Source organism: Tetrao urogallus, assembly GCF_951394365.1.
Source record: "Tetrao urogallus genome assembly, chromosome: Z".
Lineage (NCBI taxonomy): Eukaryota > Metazoa > Chordata > Aves > Galliformes > Phasianidae > Tetrao > Tetrao urogallus.
In genome coordinates, this window is record NC_136816.1 from 58,448,254 (window position 1) to 58,468,702 (window position 20,449).

The following is a 20,449-nucleotide window of genomic DNA, read 5'->3' on the forward strand; positions in this document are numbered from 1 at the left end:
GATCTCCCTACATTTTGACTGTAAATGTTGGAAGAAAAGAGCAAGTAGTTCTTTCTATCTGCTAGCTTGTCTATAAAAATGTAAGGCTGTACAAGATGGTCTTTGAGTATCTGTCTCCCATCGAACAGTTGCTTCCACAATTTCACACTAAAGTCTTATTGACTCAAAGCAGATTTTAAAACTAAGGTTGGAAGTTAAATGTCTTCCTGAACTGAAGCCTGGAAAATTTCTGCAATCCAAGCTCTGGAAGAACAAAGCAGAAGTCTGCCAGTTTAAAATAAAAGTAAAAAACATATTTTTACAGTAAATTTTGACCAAGTATCCAAAACTTGTTTGTTTCATTGAGATTCTCACTTACTTCACAACTCTGAATTACAAAGAAGGAAGGTTATGCAGTGCTCAAACTATTAGTGACAATGTGTTTGTTTAGATTTTGCAATGGCTTTTCTAACAAGTGTTATGGTCAAAACCCAGCCTATTTCTCTCCCAAAGTAGACTTTGGTAAGCTTTTCAAACGCTAATGCTTTTTTTTTTTTTTCTTTCCTTTTTCCATATGAGTAAGCTTACAGTCAAATGAAAATACAATTCTACAATTAAGCTGGTATGTTAAACTGATACTTGGCAAGGGACTGAAGGCTAAGGGAATAACAGTCACACTGGAGTGTATTACCTGCTGCACTAGATACACACTCCCAAATCACAGACATTTTTCAGTTGGAAGGAACACTGAAAGTTAACCTTGTCCAATTCCCCTGCAGTGAACAGGGATACCAGACACCTCCAGATGGGGCCTCACCAGTGCAGAGTAGAGGGGCAGCATCACCTCCCTTGACCTGCTGGTCACACTACTTTTGATGCAGCCCAGGATCAGGTTGGCAGTCACGGCCGCAGGGGCGCACTGCTGGCTCATGTCCAGCTTGCCATCTACCAGTACCTACAAGCCTTTTTCAGAAGGGCTGCACTCAATCCTTTCATCCCCCAGTTTGTATTGCTGGTGAAGGTTGTCTGACCCAGGTGCAAGACCTTGCACTTGGATTTGTTGAATCCCATGAGGTTCACCTGGGTGCACTGCTCAAGCCTGTCTAGGTCCCCATCCTTCTGGATGGCATCCCATCCCTCTGGTGCACTGACTACACCCCACAGCTTGGTATTATCAGCAAACTTGCTCAATCCCACTGTCAGTGTCTTTGATCCAGATATCAGAGAGTATCAATCAGAGCGCCTAACTCCTGGGGGACACTTCTCATCACCAGCCTCCATCCAGACATGGAGCCATTGACTGCCACTCTCCAGACTTGATCCTGCAGCTAGTACTTGTTTGTATGAAAACACAGCAAGCAACAAGTAGCAGGCTCAGAGCCTTATTAGTCAATACCAGACGAGCCAAAGGAAGGAGCATAAAAGCATAGTCAAAGATTAAGTGAATTCCTTCTGTGTATGTTTTATACTCCCTGTACATTAACTAACATTTTCTTCATTTTCTGATTTTCTTTTTTGTTTCTTTCTTTTGTTACACTTTCTAAAGCTAAAATACACAAAAAACAACACTGGTGGCAAAAGCTTACTATTAATCCCTTCTGCAGACAGACAGCTTCACTTACTGCGAAAAAAGTTTTGTCAGATTGCCTGTATTCCAGAAAATTTGTTCTAACAATCAAAATGTCTTCTCAATATCTCACCACTTTCAGTCCTACATTTACTCCTGATCAGCATAAATCTACTTATTTTTATGCTAGTGTTCTTTTTCCACACAAAATAGAACTTTCTTTGTAACTGGGAGTCTGAAAGGAACTGAGCTATATGCAACGAGGAGCAGCTGACTAGAACACACGATCTAACGATGCTGCATCAATAATCATAGAACAACGATTCGGGCTCCTGCAAATCTGAGAAACTTTCCAATGCATTACTGCACTGTGGACATAAAATGGGCAGGGACTTAAAGTGAAATGTATTAAATGCTCAGAATTGCTGCCCTATCCATTTGGCTATTACAATAAAATAACCTAGGAAACAAAACGAAGTACAGGAGATCAGATGGGTTTCTCATAGCAGCATAGCAGGTGCAGTACTGTCACTCAATGAAGGCCCTGCCAAAGAGCCAGATGTGGCCTTCTGCAACTTGGCGCTGGGGCATTTCATGTTCCATACACACATGACAAGGAGAGCACAAGTCTATATTTTATCTGGTTAGACAAATGTTTTCTTTCAATTTTTCAGTCCATCTATTTTCTCCTGAGAAGTAAGTAGAAGCAAAGCAATGATAAACTCTAATTCAACTCTCTAAAACCTATACTAGCATATTTTCTTTCAGTATACAGTATACAAATGAGTATACTCATTTCCACAGTTAGCTAGAGATTTTTGACTTTTAGAGAAATAACAGATTACCACAGTTCAGGATCTCAATTAGCATGTGTTCTTACAGAGACTTGCATGGCCAAATGCTAACCAGAGAGATGCTGCTCTAGTTTCAAAGGCCATCTAGTGTCAAGAAGCAGCTTTTCATTTGTCACCTAAACTAATATACTGTAGTTGAGAATTTCTCATCCAGACTCCCTTCTCCCTCCCTCAAGAATTCTCATAAAATACTTCATTCTATGCAAACGTAAAACCATAATGTACTGTCTTCAGAAAGCTCTCCAACAGTACTGCAAGCATTTAGTTTTGTGGATTAGAGCAAGTAATCAGTTTATGAAACACGCAGCGGTCAAACAACACTAAGGATAAACAAAAAACCTAGTTACATTGCAGAAGACAAATGCATGTCACCGAGTTTAAGAAACACTTACAAATATCCTGCATAAGAACTCAATCTAGGATTTGAACTTTGGATTTTAAGCTTGAAGTACTGTACACAACATCGCAAAGAACAGCATTATAGCCAAACAGCACAGCTCTGTATTACTGGTACACACACAGAGCCCTTAATTAACTGATCACAGGCTTAAGCAGCAGATAACATTATTTCTTAGATGTTTTACTCTAGCATTCAGGAAATGTTTGGAATCAGATACACAAAAGGGTTAAAGAGCTACTATATAAATTTTGTTATGTGAGTGTCCTATCTTTCTCAATAAGGATCTTTAATCCAAATTTCTCCACATAAATCTTTAGCTTGTCCTGGAGAAAAGACAAAAAATTTGATGTGGCAGCAAAATACCATTACAAAACACAGTCATCATTTTCCCCACAGATAAACACTGGTCATCACTAAGTAAATTGTAATCTAAGTGCACTTAATGTTGAGTACAGGATGAATACTGTAGAAAACATAGTTGGCATGCATCCTTGTCCTGATTTGTATTTAAAAAAGAAAAAATATATTTATATTTAAATACTGCACTGCTCATTTCAAACTATTGCTTTTATTACCTTTTCAGCAACTGGCTGAAGAGTTACAGAAGATTCAAAAGCCATCAGTACAATTATTATAGTCCTTTCCAATCTTTTTAAAAGAAAATTTCAATTCAGTCCTTGCTTTCTGATGAAGCAGCGTGACAAATTAATGAAATGTGTAAATTTAGGTAGATCAGTGGAGAATAACCAAGACATAATACAGACATGGAAGAAGTCTGCAGCATTTTCCCCAATTTTGTTTCGTCATAATTCAAAAGAAACAAAAAAGCTTGTAGTTCCAATAATGGAAATGTTCCTTATTATTCCCTCAAAATCCAGAAAAAACAATATATATAGATGGTATCAAAATCGTAAGGAAATCATAAAATACTTATATCTTATAATATTTTCCTTGTATTTTATAATATCGTATATTGAGTTCTATAGTTTTCAAACAACCAAAATTACAAATGTAAAAAAATGAAGTATTTTCTTCTCTCATATTGCATCTCCAGATGTTTGGTTTTTCAGTGATGGAAATCCTTCTTTAAGTGTACCACAAAATGACACTCAATGATCTAGTTAAAATACATGGTCTTTAAATACTGCTGACAGGCACATATGCTTTAAGAGTGCAAACACATGCCACAAGTAAATTCTAAAGAGAAAACAAACCAAAATTAAGAAATAAATTCAAAGATTAATGCTACATGAATGAGCTGGAGTATTTTTCAAAACTTATTAGCAAACATTCATGAAAATTCTGACTTCAGAAGGCAAACACTATTTGCATGCCTCGTATGGCTGTTATGAATCAACATGTAGCACTGAGAGATCGAGACACAGAACTAACAGCAGCCAAGCACATATTTTAGCTTGCTCTTAGATTTCCCTGAACAAAATAGAGAACTACTAGCTTTTGAACTTTTTTTTTTTCCAGTACAAGACCTACAGATGCAAGCCTTTGATTAGTATTCCTGATGTTGATTTTATGATGATTTCCACAGTTTATACTAACACTAAAAATAATGATCTGCCATTTTTATGCTCCTGATCAGCATGCTGAGCCATTCCTCAAGTGCTCGATTTTTAGGCATTTGCACAATTATTGCAAGTAGTCTACGATTGTCTATAGACACAGCAGAAAATTTTGATTCATTATGGTCACTTTGGCCATAGACTTTAAATAAAAGTGAGAATGACTGCAGCTTCTCATATCCCAATTATAAAGGAAATTTGCAATTAATTATAACAACATCCATTATAGTTTGCAGAAGCCCCATAATCTAATGGTTATATTACAGAACCTCTTCTGATTCATGCATTGTGAATTTCTTCATAGCTAATTTTAGCTCACTGACAGTCAACCTTTTTTTTAGTCATCTTATGCACCCCATTTTTCTGCTTCATCTTGATTCTGACCAGTTTGTCTACTACACCGAAAAGTTCACTAACATTCTTTATTTCATCACAGAACCAGTACTTTCACTACTCTTGGGAGTTCAGCAAACCTTTAAAGGTCAGTAACACTCATCAATTGACTGGTCAGCAAAAAACAACAGTTCACTGCAGTATTAGTATCAGAACACAAGACAGAATTCTACCTGAAGATCTCTGAAAAACTAAAAACAAAACAAAAATCAATAAAAAAGTTACATTTATCCTACCTTTAAAAGTTGCTTGCCAATTGTTGGACTCATTTTTTCATCCACCATAAGAATTACTATTCCTCTGTCATCCATACCTCGGCGACCTGCACGACCTGACATTTGAATGTATTCACCTGAGGAGATCTAATATAAAAGAGAAAAATAACAAACATTAGAAAAACAGCAAGAACACAGAAAGAGCTATTTATAATTACACACACAGTACATGCTCACAATGTATAAAAACTAACAAAACGGTCACATATGACATGGAGTTTTCACCGATCAAATTCGTTAGTCATTGCACTGATGACTAAGCTGCTCAGACAAATCCATCCTTATGTATCAACAGGATAACTTGACCAGCATTTTCATGGCTACATTTAATGATACATAACTACAGCAATTTTCTTAACACTTATCACTGTTTTAATAAGCAAAAAAACAAGTTTTACTCATACCTCACACCATAGAATATTACTACACATGGTAGAGATTACTGTAATATATCTTCAACAATGGATTAAAAAAGCATGTGCTATAACATTTTAAAAGCAGCAGTTGCCCAGGTCTGATGCACAAAGACAGCTAATTATTGCATATTTTAAGTCATCCAATCAGACTGAACAAAGTGTGGAACTGAAAAGCCAAATTAAGACCAAAGAGACATGTTTATTTCAAAACACATTCTCACTTGTTCCATTTACCTGTTTTCCCAACTTTGAAAGATAAACTATAACACTTATAAAGCTTCTCTGTGATGATTTACACAACCTTAGTATTATTTACATGTGAATCAGACATCTGCTTTAAATGTTTAAAACATTCAAGTAAATTCAGTTCCAGATGTTTAAGAACCTGTTTCTTCTTTCTCACATCTCTCTTCTTCTATGGGATACCCAAAACAATGTGCTATAACAGAAAAATCAATATTCTCTCAGAAGAAAACCATCTTTTCTCTTGGGTCTATCAAAATCTAGTTATCGTTATGACACAATGCTGAGTCGGTGTATTATTCAGACTCCTCTGACATGGATGAAAAGATATTCACACTCCACGAGAAATTGCGCACAACTCTTAGACCAGTCCAATATTCAGCACAAGTTTGTGTTTGATGTTCTTTTGCTGTATCTATTTAATAATTTTATGTGTACTCTGGAGAATCTTGTCTTCAGGAAAGAGAGTAGTGAACAAATAAAAATATTTTGGAAAAAAAACCAAATCTACTACACTGAAATGGATATGTCAACAGTAAAGTTCATGTTTCTAAAAGTTTAAGTAACGTGATTGAATCACTCTCCCATAGAACCTCTTTTTCACATACCCATCGGAAATCTTTCCCATCAAATTTGGAGGCACTTGTAAACAGTACAGTCCTGGCTGGCATATTAATTCCCATAGCAAAAGTTTCTGTTGCAAACAAGGCCTAAATAAACAAACCAAAGTTAGGCAAGCAAAAACAGACTCTTAAGCAAATGCAAGTAGTTAAATATTGCAAAAACTCCAGATTGCACTTCTTACATACTGTCAACATAGGAACATAGAAGCATTCAATATTTAAAAACTGCAACAAAAACATTCTTTCTCCTTCACTTACTTCTTCTAGGAAAACAAGAGGAATAGTTACATGACACCATGTGCCAAAGTAAACACAAGTCCTGGAAATGCATTAAATATTAGAAGCACTTGTAGGATTTCAAAAATCACTCCTGCCTCTTGAACTTGCTTCTTCATAAGCATGCATCATACAATAGACAAAAATTTTGGACTTGGACTATGTATGTTTTAATACTTTAGAATAAAATAAAATTACAGATGTAATTATGTACTAACATAAGACATCTGCATCAAAGCGTAAAAGACTAAAGCATTTAACATGGGGTAAAAAGCAGCTTATTTCTTTTTTTTCCAGATAAACATGGAGGTATTTATGCAAATACACGTGTTCTTCAAGGGAAAGGAGATGCAACAAATTAAGGACACTTGTAGAGCTCAATATTAAAATCCACAAGATAGACCCCTTCCCTCTAAATGTATGTAGCTCTTTTCAGAACTGCTTACTTACTATACTGCGTTTGAAAAAAAAAAAAAAAAAACCAAAACAACACCCTAATTCTGCTAGAAGCATACCCAAAGCACAAAGCACTTTTCAGTTTGGCATTTGCAATGACCTTTTCTCTCCCCTTTTTCACTCAAGAAACAGATTCCCACTGTATACCAGTATACAGTCTGTGCTTAGTTTGTCTGGATGATCAACCGTATGCCAGAACAAGAAAAATACAAATGTGGACATAAAACATACCTTTATGAGGCCCTCTGAAAAAAGAATTTCTATGGTTTCTTTTAAGATAGGAAGCAGACCACCATGATGGATGCCTATTCCACGTTTCAGAAGAGGCAGCACATGCTCAACCTGGGAAGAAACACATTAATTAACACTAGTAAGCAAAGTGTAATGTGCTCTGCAGAAGCAAAACAACTGTATTGAAAATCTCTTGAAGTTTATAAAGTCCACCATTTCCTGATTCTAAATACAATAAAGACCCCCTCAATTTATTTTCTATTGAGAATTAGGAATGATAACAACTGCAAAGCCAACAGTCAACCTTTTCAAAACTGGAGCAGTTCTTCAATAGGGTAAGGTCAACTGTGTAGCCACACTGTAATTCACATTTGCAATCAGTATTTGTCTATATAAAGAACTTTCTGAGAGGCTCAGGAATTGATATCTGATAAAGTGCACAACGCATCTGTGGTTGAACTCTTCAGACAGTTTTATAAGCCCTTGTGTGTATTGAAAAACATACCTAAAAGAAACAACACTGAAACAAAGGGTGAGAGCTCCCTGTTCAATTTTGCCACATATGATTTGTTAGAATCCCAACAAGAAAGAATCCTGGTCACAGAGCCCTATTTCACAAAGCCAAAGAGCAATGCAAGGAACAGTAAATTTAGTGAGATCAATTTATTATTTCTGAGCCTATTATTCATAACCCATGGCCTCAAAAGTCACAGAGAACAGGTGACCAGCAGCTCCCCCAATTCAGTCTTCTCACCTGAGGAAGTTTTTTGTCTTCATCTGACAGACAGTCAATTGCATTATTGAACACTTCTTCAACCATCTTTTTTTCTTCATCTGAGAAAGCAATTTGTAATTTTATAACAAAATCTAAAAGGTTAATAAGCTATGTAAATAAAGCAATTATGACATTCTGAGATCTGTAAAACGTCACAATAGAAGTAGTGCAAAGGCAGGCAGTAAAATCTACACAAAACCACCCATATCTATCCGCATCAGACAACTAACGAATGCGGGCTGCAAAGGAAAGGCTAGGACAAACCTGGAAAATAACCCAAACCTCAGCTACTATCAACATCGAGATTTCTCAGCTTTTTGTACTGTTTATGTCATGAATCTCCACATTTCCCTCCTACCTACTAGTCCTTCACTGTCCTCTCCGCCACTAATTCTTAAGCCTTACCTACACTCCACACAAGTACCAGAAACATCAAGAATTTGCATTTAAAGGTATGATCAAAGAAAGCTCAGAAATACATATCTCTATAATGATGCAGACCTTTACATTTTCATACTGAAATGGCTGCACATTTTTTGCAATCTGAAGCAGAATGCACCATGACTGGGACAAGTGAGCAAGCAAGAACTCTGAACAGCTCACAAACATGAAACAATATTCTGATTTAAAACATCTCTCTTATAATTTTGAAACTACTCCAAAAATTTATGGGCCATGAACTGAAGCTCATTTTCCAAGCTTGGACTTAATCCACAAAAAAAAAACCAAAAAAAAACAAACTTCAGTTCAGCATTTGAGTTTTTACTTAAGTAGACGGGAGAGGAAGTAAGAAAAGTGGATTGAACAGCTGAGAGAGAACAGTGCCTTGTTATACGACCATTTTAACTTTGAGAGAATAATCAGATTTCCAAACAGAATTTTCTAGAATCTCTTGCACTATTATCACAGTGATATCTATTCTAAAGAAAACATTCAAATAGAATACAGCTGAACACTGCAATGATCACATACTACTCTGCATATGAATACATTCCTATTGAAAATAGGCTGATGCACTGGAATGGCATATAAGAAAGCAGTAAGCGTTTTTTTTATTTGTTTTTATATAAGTGAAATAGAAATATTTATCTAGAATAACACTTAAAGTAATATTACAACTTGGGATAAACTGCATTTTACTTATTGTTACCTGTATTAAAATCCAACTTTGTCATCTGAAGAGCATAGGCTTCACAATCCTTCTTACTGAAGCTGAAAATGATTACAGGCTGGAAATTCCTCTCCATGATCATCTTCACAATCTTAAATACGTTGGAAGGGCCTGCAGAGAGATTTCACGAATTTCATTTTAGCAAAAAATTTATCTTCCAGAAGATCTAAAATAGAAGCATAACTTAGGTGCAACCTTTTTTTTTCTTTTCAAACAAACGAACAAACAAACAAAAATAGCATAGTTTTGTAAGAAATCAGTTAAGAACTCACCTTTTGTTCCTCCTTTCCTGCCCTTCTGGTCTCCTTTTGCTAAGTCTCCTGCATCTCTGAGCACTTGCATTGCTGTATTAAAATTATCTTCTCTGAAATCTCCCTAGATATAGAAGACAACCTTTATAAAACAATTACTTCTTACAACAGCCTACTGAACAAATTCATAATACTTTACATACTGAGTACCATTACTATATATTTACAGGTTGAAGGACAAAATAATGCATAAAGCCAGCAAGAGACATCACTAATGGCACAGCTCAGAATTGTCAGAATTACATTTGTATCTTTGGTTTAGTGCACATTATTCTAATCATTATACCACCTACTACAATAGACATGCTGAATGACTACACTGGTTTAACACTGATGGCCAACTGAACACTATTACACTGCTTTCTCATACTCTCTTATCAAATTAATGGGGTGAGAAAATAAGATGAGAAGGACTCAAGGGTTGACATATGGACAGGGAGATCAATCACTAACTACCACAGGAGGTGAAGCAGACTCAACACAGGGAGACTGATGTACTTTTGCCTTTTATTAACAGATTAGAGCACTGAGAAACTAAAAGCAAACTAAAAACACATTCCTCACAGCCCACCAAGTATCGCAGGGGGGCAGGGATCAGCCAATAATGGTTCATTTTTTCAACTTCTTCATGGCCATTCCCTGCCCCTGCTTCACAGAGTTCCTCCCATGGGATGCCAGCCTTCCCCCCCCGATCCTGCAGACTTGCAGCTCTCCAAGTGGTGCTCCAAAATGGCTTCGTACCACCAGACACATCCTTCAGGAGCACACTGCTTTAGCATGGAGCACCATGACTGACAAATTCTCCAGACCTCCTACTCCAGAGTGGGCTCCTATCCCTGGGCAGCAGCTCGGGCCTGGAGCCTGTTGCTGCAGGGGCTCTCCATGGGCTACAGCTTCCCTCATGCCACAGCCCTGTATGGGCTACGAGCGCAGATCTGCTCTATGACAAGTCCATAGGCTCCAAATGGACAGCCTGCCGCACCATGGCCCTCTCCACGGGCTGCAGGGTGTATCTGGAGTACCTCCTGCCACCCCACGATGACCTTAGTGGCTGCAGGTTTGCTTCTCTCCCATTTTCTCACTCCCTTCTTTCAGCTACTTCCACACAGAAGTTTTTTCCTTTCTTTATTGTGTTTTTCCAGAGCACATCCAGCATTGCTCGTGGCTCAGCTTTGGCAGCAGTGGGTCCTTTTTGGATCTGCCATGAGACAGTTGTAGGGCTCTGCTCACAGATGCCACCCCTGCAGTGCTCCAGCTACCAAAACCTTGACAGGTATATCCAATACAGTAACACAAGAGCAAAACTGACTTTTTGGAATGTATTTATGAAAATACGCTGCCCAATGAAGACCTACTGTTCATGGCATAAGATACTACTGTACAAGTCATTAATGAACTTTAAACACATCACTATTTCTGAATCACCTAAACACACAGAAACACTTTGCCTCCTTAACTGAAGTCAATTTCAACATTTAAAAAAAATAAAAAAATAAAAATTAAGTGAGAAACATTAAAGGAAGTATCAGAAAACAAGGGTAAGGGTGCTTTAAACAACTCAGCAAAGCGTTACTAAGCGGAAAACATGACTCCAGATAACAAAATCTCTCTCTTCTATCTGACTCCAAAAGCCACTCAGACATCACTGTTACCCTCTTCACATTATAAACACACATATCCTTTGCATAGCCAATCAAATTTTGCAAAAGATGAAGTTCATTACTGATAAGCTAGGAAAAAAGCCTTTCAAACTGAATATTCCTTACATTTTCATCAACAACAAGACGTAGTCCATCTCCTCCTGCTGGGAATATGTAATGCTGCAGTGGAGTAGGTCGATAGTCTGTATATATCACATGGCAAGGCTACAACAAAGAACAATATACATACAAATATTTTATGTTTCTAATTATAATGCATATATATACTTGCTTAATGGAAAATCTAATGCATTACTATCAAAATATGTATTTTTAAAAGCCAGAATCTAAGACTCAAAGAAACTAACTTAAAATTTCTGTCCTGTATATGGATTTTATACTAATGATGCTACTTAAATACATGAAACCTTGCAAATCCTTTAGGACACAAGCTGACAATAAAATTTCTCTCTCACGAATCAGAAAAAGACAGGTAACGTTCTCTTCTACATTACTACACAGACTCAACGTGGCTTAACATCTTTTAAAACCAAAGAAAGAACTACTTCCATTTTGTAATATCACCTGCATTATTTCTTGCATCACCCAAAAAAATAATATTGTTGACTTTTTAAAACGTTCAAGGTTTTAACGGATGAAGAAAGCTTGTTTAGAAGAAAAAATAAACATTTCCTTTAAAACATTGAATATTGCATAAATCTACTTTAAGAAGTCAGTTCAGCAATCTGCAAAACAAAGTCAAAGGTTTGTGCCAATCTTCAGCAGACTTCTTTTATGCTAACACTCCTTTCAACACAAGCCATATGAGAATTAAATCTTTGGGTTATTTTTAAAACCAGAGCAACTTCTAGTGGATATTAACTTCCCAAATTCTAACTCACATAATCTTGTCTGCAAAACCATCTCTATAAAAAATAGAATAAAAATTACCTGAGTAGTTATGGGACAGGTTACATTTGTCACATTCCTACTTTGTCATTTTGTTTGCATGCTTACATGTTATCTCCTGTGCTTTTATGATTTACTTTTGATTTCTGCATGTCCTTTTCATGAATGCATCATACACATACTCCAAAGTAAAAACAGCACTGGCACTGCTAGTAACAAGGCTACATAATTTATACTAACTACGCTATATTGAGCAAGAAAGCAATGCTGGCCTTAAACTAATTTCCAGAATTTGCTGTGAGAATCTGAGCCAGTAACTGCCAAGGAAAACTTAAGCCAGAGATAATACCAAGGGCCCTGAATATGGGAAAAGGTGGAAAACAGAAGTCCCAGAACAGATGGACAGCTACTAGTCACAGAAAATACACAACTCTGTCAGCTAGGAAAAAAAACTGCTCTACTCATAAGGAAGTGAACAAGCAGCAGCTGCTAAGCAACGGGTGTGATAAGGAACCTGCCGACCACCTGAGATAGTAATATATTTCTATAATTATGTAGGATGTATTCCAGGGACTAAAAAACATCTACTGACTGAAAATCTTCAGTTCAGAAAGGACTACCATGATGGCACTCACTACTGAGAAACTGATGCCTGCTATCCCTGCCTGTTCAAAGGACCTGCACACTGCCTCCCTACCTTCTTCTGCCCAGTCTGACTGCTGCCAGAACCCTGCCCTGCACCCTACCTGCACCCAGTTGTTCAGCTTTATCTCTGTCTACCTAACTGTTCTAGGAACCCTGACTTTCTGAAGGCCTTTTGACATGACAGTGAGCTGTTCAGTACTGCAAGTGTGTGCTTTTTTCTGGAAATCTTCCTTCAACATTACAGATTCTCAATAAACACTTTCTGCACCCTATTTTGGACAGCAACTGAATTCACTGATCGTTCAAAGAAATCACCACATAACCAACATACAATCCTAACAGAAAAAGCAGCTAGATAATAATGAATTTACATGAATTTTGCAAGCATATCCAGGCTGTAACTGAGATCTCATAAAAACAGATGATGAACATCCTGCCTCTTACCTTGCCATCCTGCCTCTTACCCACTGACAAGTATGCACCTATTTTAATGCAAATTGAAAATAAGTTTTCTTTCCTTGAAACAGAGATGAATATGGTGTTTATTTATTGCAAACGTAAACCCTTTGAAGTCTCCTGAAAAGGTTTGACTCTGAAAATCACAGTACTGTCACAGTGTTTCACATTTCAGAGTATTCACTGAAATCAAGCTGGTGTTTAAATAACTGCTGAAAATATCCTTTAAAACAAATAGCTTTAACGTTCCTACACAGAACCAAAAGCCCATACAGATACAAAGGCTAAAAGTACATAAATGCTATAATTTATAAGCTATAACATCATGACCAAAGAGGCTCATACATCCACAAGATCACCAGGATAAAGGTATACTGCCTCAAAAAAGTGACCTGTTTGTGAAGATGGCAAATCCATTCAGCAAACTGACGAGCATTCGGAATAGTTGCAGAAAGGAACACATAATGAACATTGTCAGGGAGCAAAATAATTGTCTCTTCCCAAACCACACCACGTTCTGAAAATAATAAAAAAAGTCATATGGAAATATGTAATTAAAGCAAAGTTTTGAAGCCAAGCACACTTAATAACAAAACAAAAACTAAAAAATCAGATATCTTTGGTAGAACAAGGGGGAACAGTTATAAACTAAAAGAGGACAGACTTAGATTTGATGCTAGGGGGGGACATTTTTTTATGCAGAGGGTGGTGAGGTACTGGAACAGGTTGCCAAAAGAAGTACTGGATACTCCATCCCTTGTGGCATTCAAGCTCAGGTTGGATGGGGCCCTGGACAGCTGACCTGCTGGGGGGGCAACACTGCCTATCGCAGAGGGGTTGGAACGGGCTAAGATAAGGTCCCTTCCAACCCAAATCATTTTGATTCTATGACATAGTTACTATACAAATGTCTTCAAAGTTGCCTTTCTCTCAACAAAGAAAATGTAAATTGCTGCACAAAAGAATAATTTCACATATTCACTAAAAAACCAAATTTTGAATGATTTATGGTGCACTAAGATGACTGATGTAAGAAATAACAAAATTTTAGTTCTCCAAAGGAAACAGTCTTTGCTCTTGAAAAATAAAGACACGAAAACAAAAGGTAGAAGATACCTGAATCTCTCATGTAATGGATTTCATCAAAAATAACCCATGCAACTTCTCGCATAACCTCAGAACCCCTGTAGAGCATACTTCTCAAAATCTAGAAAAAGTGAGAAAAAATTGAGATAGAAAACTCCTGACTGAGAGTATAGAAGCATGAATTTACAGAGATTTACTTATTTTTTTTCAGTAACTAGAAGTTGAATCAAGAGGAGGGAAATCATGAATTTTATAAATTCTTTTTTTTTTTAAACCTGAGCTTCTGATAACATTAATCTAACAATATTAGACCTTATCAATCAAAAAAGGGTAAAAAAATAGACAGATTAAGAATTCATGTTGATTACCTCTGTTGTCATCACCAAACAAGAAGCTGTAGGATTAATGGTGACATCTCCAGTCATCAAACCAACATCCTGGAACTCTTCATACATCTCACGGTATTTCTGATTACTCAAAGCTTTAATTGGACTTGTAAATATCACACGCTGTTTTTCTCTCAAGGCCAAGGCAATTGCATACCTATGTTCAAACATTGTACATATTAAAAGTTGTCAGGAAGAAATTAACAACTTCTTACTTTCCTTTGATCTTCTGATTTAAAAAATAATTTAAAAAAATTCAGAACACTACTCCTACCCCTTTGGAGAGCAATCAATCACTGACAAGTTAACGAATTTATATGGAATTTGAGCACATCTCATTTTAACCAAAAATCTATTACTATTTGAACCCATATCCTAATATATTTATACATATACCTCACTATTCAGGTCAGCAAAGCAATTGTGCTGCCAGACCAAATCCTGACAAACATCCAGTTGTCAAACCCTTTCGTCTGACATACAGCAAAACACAAATAAAATAAAATTCTGACAGAAAATAAAACATACACAAACTTCTTTATTAGTTACAGATACAAGCTGGGAAACAAATCCACATTGCAGAATTTTTCCTCTCCTTACACAGAAAAATATCTCAACAAGAAGACAAACATTAAAAAAGCCACTAACCACTACAAAAGAAAAAGAAAAAAATGTGATATATTGAATTTAGTCAATTTAATTAAAAAAAAATGAAAAAAAACAAAAACAAAACAATGGCTGAATAAAACGACAGGAAAAACATCACATCATTCCCTGGTCAGATTGTCAGAAAATTACTTACTCTGCACACACCGTTTTACCAGCTGAGGTATGAGCTGACACCAATACAGACTGGTTATTATCTACACACAAAATAGCTTCTCTCTGAAAGGCATCAAGACTAAATGGGTATTCCTGGAAAAAGAAACAGAGAAAATACATATTTTTATCATAGATCATTATCTATATCTAGTTATTTTCTGATTAAGCATGCAGACTACAGGCAGAAAGAAATCATGCAGTAGACAACTGTAATTTCAATTAATCTTAAAAGTCAGGAAGAGAAACCATAATGTACCAGTGAAACTACTGTCTGATGTCACAGAATAAAAACAAATCATAACAACACTCCATACGAGCACTTCATTTTACTCTACCAAACTTAAAATGCAGACATCAATCTCATTCATTACAAACCATCTTTCTGAGCCACTATCTAGCCTTACTAGCAAAGCACAACCTTTTTCCTCATCTACTTAGCCCAAAAGATAACAGAGGTAACTTAACACATTATTGCATTTCTAGTATAGTTTGGACTTTGCCTGCCAGTCTCCAAGAAGAGTTTTACAAAATCAGTAATACATGATATTTGTCTGTGAGAGAGTGCCTCCCAGAAGTTTTCACTTGAACAAGTTCACAAATGCTTGTCTGCCAAAGCCTACCAAGACATTCACTGGATAGTTTTGCAAAGTGTGGGTGGAGAGCTGAATACTATAGTCATGAAAGTTTAGCGTTATATTCTTAGAGCTGATCATCATACTCAGGCGTGTTAATTCTAACATTAAATTCACAGTTTATCAAGCAAGAAGTCCCACTCCTTCCCTTCAAGACTGTGCTGGGACTGTTTATCTGCTTATTCCTGCAACCTTCAGCCAAAACAGGGGCATTCTGTTACTGCAAGACTCCCTCCTTCAACTGCTTTTCATGCTGATCTTGCAGAGCGCCATGCCTATGGTTTATACAAGAGGTAAGTGGACATCAGTGCTTTTAACCCCCTTTGTACAAATCTCACACACATACTTTTGCAGGTTTTCCAGTCCTTGGCTTCAGACCTGTGAACTCTTCATCTGCTGGAAGTGCAACCTATAAAATGCATTTTAAACAAAAATGTTAGACCATCCTGTGTCCACTCCAGTCACAAGTAAAGCTATGACTACCTTGGGCAAGAGATTACAAATATATTAAAACTTACCTGAATTTCTATTGTCCTGGTTCTATAGGCTCATGTTCCAGTGTGTCCTTCCTTCCTCTTACCATCTCTACGCACCTCTATCACCAACTACTTTTCTTAGTTCTGAAACTCTCTGCTGCCTGACGTGAAATGTGTCTGCTTTAGCTAGCTTGAAACATGAACTTTTCAGGCCTAGATGCAGTCAGGGCTTCTGACCACCAGAGGTTATAGGCAATTACTCAGTTCGTATTGATCTCACTCCCCTTACAAGGAAAATGTCTTTACACACGTGGAGTTCCTGTCCCTTGAGGGGACAAATGTTCAAACATTCTCTCATGTTAAATACTTAAGTTCTCTTCAGTTACTACATTACAACACGAGCAACAATTTTAAGTGTGTTATCAAATAACCTGTAATTAGTACAACAATAAACAATATTATATAAATGATATTATAATACCAATAGTAACACATGCACTTGAACAAAAAAGTCTAGACTTTCCATGTTCATTTGCATTGCACTTACCTCATGTGTGCAGCCTTCAACAGTTTCCACAGCTTGAACCTTCACATGTGGCATCAGGTCTGCCAGACTAAAAACACTTAAGTTAGGATTGTCAGAAATGTATGTGAAAACTCTGTTTTCTTTACATATGGGAAGAAGTTAAACGTCACCTCTACTTTAACTGCAACAAAACAAAACCAAAAAGATGTGCAAACTTAAACTGAATAGTACTAAGTACTACTAAGTACTAAGATTACTTGACAGTTACATTTTACTATACGATAACTACATACTTTAGCTATCACACTTTCTGATTTTTAACACCTAAAAAAATTTGTATCACAAAACATCTTTTGAATCATAGAATGGCCTGGGTTGAAAAGGACCATAACGTCATGTAGTTTCAACCCCCTGCTATGTGCAGGGTCACCAATCACCAGATCAGGCTGCTCAGAGCCACATCCAGCCTGGCCTTGAATGCCTCCAGTGATGGGGCATCCACAAACTGTTCCAGTGTGTCACCACCTTCTGGTGAAGTGTCAAAAACTTCCTCCCAATATCTAACCTAAACCTCCCCTGTCTCAGTTTAAAACCATTCCCCCTTATCCTATCACTATGAACCCTCATAAACAGCCATTCCTCCTCCTGTTTACACTCTCCCTTCAAGTACTGGATTGCCACAATGAGGTCTCCCTACAGCCTTCTGCTCTCCAAGCTAAACAAGCCCAACTCCCTCAACCTTTCCTCGTAGTAGAGGTGCTCCAGCCCTCTGATCATCTTAGTGGCCCTCCTCTGGACCTGCTCTAAGATCTCCACATCCTTCCTGTACTGGGGCCCCCTGGCCTGGATGCAGTACTGCAGATGGGGCCTCACAAGACCTGAGTAGAGGGTGACAATCACCTCCCTCTCCCTGCTGGCCACCCCTTTTTTAATGCAGCCCAGAACACAGTTGGCCTTCAGGGCTGCAAGTGCATACTGCTGGCTCATGACCAACCCCCACCAGACTCGTCTACCAGAATCCCCAAATTCTTCTCTTCAGGACTGCTGTCAAGGAGCTCTTCCCCCAGTTTTTATAAATACCTGGGATTGCCCTGACCCAACTGCAGCACCCTGAACTTGGCTTTACTGAACCTCATTAGGTTTTCATGGGCCCAATTCTACAGCCTGTCCAGGTTCCCCTGGATGGCTTCCCTTCTCTCCAGTGTATTGACTGCACTGCTCAGCTTGGTGTCATCCACAAACTTGCTGAGGGTGTACTCGATGCCATCATCTGTGTCACTGATGACCCTTTGGCTGCGTCCAGCCAGCCAATTCCTAATCCATCAAAAATACATCCATTTAAAGTCCATTCTTCAAATCCACACCTCTTCAATTTAGAGAAAAGGATGTGGTGAGGGACCATATCAAAAACCTTGCAGAAGTCCAGGTAGATGACATCCATCGCCCTTCCTCCATCCACCAAAGCTGTCACTCCATCATAGAAGGCTACCAGATCGGTCAGGCACGATCTGCCCTTGGTGAAACCATGCTGGCTGTCTCAAATCACATCTCACATGTGCCTTCTATGAGGATCTGCTCCATGATCTTCGCAGGCACAGAGGTGAGGCTTACTAGAATGTGGGTCCCTGGGTCTTCTTTCTTCCTTGGGAGTAACATTTCCCTTTTTCCAGTCACTGGGGACTTCATCAGATAGCCACGTTTTTTCAAATATGACAGAGAGTGGCTCAGCAACCACATCAGCCATCTCCCTCAGAACCCTGAGACGCATATCACCCAGCCTTGTGGACTTACATACATTCAGCTACATGAGGTCTCGGACTTGTTCCACTGTTACAGGGGGACAGAAACCACTCCCCACACCCTCACCTAGAGTTTCAGGGTCCATGGCATGGGAAGCCTGAAGACTGAGGCAAAGGACTCATTGAGTACCTCAGCTTTTCCTACGTCCTAAGCCAGCTGTCCATTACCTTTCATCAGAGGGGGAACTCTCTCCTTGTTCTGTCTCCTCCTGACTATATGCCTGTAGAACCCCTTCTTGTGTAGAACCCTCTGACATCCCTTGCCAAGTTCAGCTTAATCTGTGCCTTGGCCTTTCTAAATTCTATCTCTATGCATACGGACAACAGCCTTGTATTCCTCCCAGGCTACACAACCTTGCTTCCACTTCCTGTACATTTCTCTCTTTTGCATATCAGAAAGCAAATGGTATCCTGGGCTTCATCAGAAAAGGGTGGCCAACAAGGACAGGGAGGTGATTGTCCCTCTCTACTCTGCTCTCATGAGGCCCCACGTGGAGTACTGCATTCAGGTCTGGGGACCCCATACAAGAAAGAGAGGAAGCAGTTGGAGAGGGTCCCAGAGGAGGACCACAATGATAATCAGGGGACTGAAGCACCTCCCCTACGAAAAGAGACTGTGGGAGCTGGGCTTGTTCAGTCTGGAGAAGGAGGGGTTGCAGCTTAATGATTCTTGAGGTCCCTGCCAACCCAAGCCATTCTATGATTCTATGATTATTTCAGAGAGCTACTGTGGGTACTGTGGGCAAGCACACATTTTAGTGACTCCACAAAAGGTGAAACTGACTTAAAATGGCAACTCTGGATCTACTTTCCTTCTTTACAAGCACCTTTTGCTTACAGTGTTACTCCTCATTAGCACACCCTCACATAAACATATCAGATTCAACAGATTCGTATCTGAATTCATACTAGAGCAAAGCCTTACACACTCATCCATCACAACAGGCGTTCAGTTAATCATTTTGTCCAGCTATTGTTCCTTTACATAGCCTTTGTAAGCAAGCCGGGTACTTACTTATTATCTTCTGACGTGACATCTTCCAGTTTCGGCTTCTTTCCCGAACTCGTTCCTTCCGTGCTGTCGACCTCAGCGTCCCTTCTGGTTTTCCCCAGCCCGGCTCCCGACGGTATGTCCTCCTGCCGCTTTCTGCGAACACAGAGGGCGCAGATCGCACCGTGCTCAGGGCGCAACCCGGGAACCCGCTCAGGAAACGCCCCACGCGCGCAGCGTTTCCCCACCAAAGCTTCCCGCCGAGGCCAGCCACGCCGGGCCGGCCCAGCTCCCCCAGCCTCACCCCAGTCCTCTGGCAGCCTCAGCGACACCCGCTTTGCTTCTGGCGGCGGCCGCGTCACCCTCAAACACGCTGAAAAGCTCATCCCCAAACGTGTCCGCCATCTTGCCGCGCTCCCACAGCGCCCCGCGCGGCGCAGCCTCTCCCGCCAACCGCTCCGCAGGTGCCGCCAATGGCAGCGGGGGGGCGGACGGTATCCAGAGCCACCTCCCCGCGCGCGCTCCCGGCAGCTT

The 20,449-nt window shown here is 38.9% G+C and overlaps 1 protein-coding gene across 1 annotated transcript in view; it reads right to left on the minus strand.

The window, feature by feature from the left end:
- Window positions 1-20,320, minus strand: part of MTREX (Mtr4 exosome RNA helicase) — a gene marked incomplete at both ends in the record, with an annotated part of 41,916 nt that extends 21,596 nt beyond the window's left edge. Inside the window, 15 exons of the mRNA XM_079548606.1 lie at window positions 5,007-5,132; window positions 6,313-6,414; window positions 7,291-7,401; window positions 8,045-8,124; window positions 9,216-9,347; window positions 9,509-9,611; window positions 11,314-11,412; window positions 13,590-13,714; window positions 14,314-14,404; window positions 14,652-14,826; window positions 15,472-15,584; window positions 16,470-16,532; window positions 17,147-17,213; window positions 19,940-20,071; window positions 20,220-20,320. Of these exons, the coding sequence (XP_079404732.1) occupies window positions 5,007-5,132; window positions 6,313-6,414; window positions 7,291-7,401; window positions 8,045-8,124; window positions 9,216-9,347; window positions 9,509-9,611; window positions 11,314-11,412; window positions 13,590-13,714; window positions 14,314-14,404; window positions 14,652-14,826; window positions 15,472-15,584; window positions 16,470-16,532; window positions 17,147-17,213; window positions 19,940-20,071; window positions 20,220-20,320 (1,620 nt within the window). The remainder of the gene's footprint in view (window positions 1-5,006; window positions 5,133-6,312; window positions 6,415-7,290; window positions 7,402-8,044; window positions 8,125-9,215; window positions 9,348-9,508; window positions 9,612-11,313; window positions 11,413-13,589; window positions 13,715-14,313; window positions 14,405-14,651; window positions 14,827-15,471; window positions 15,585-16,469; window positions 16,533-17,146; window positions 17,214-19,939; window positions 20,072-20,219) is intronic.
- Window positions 20,321-20,449: the final 129 nt, after the last annotated feature.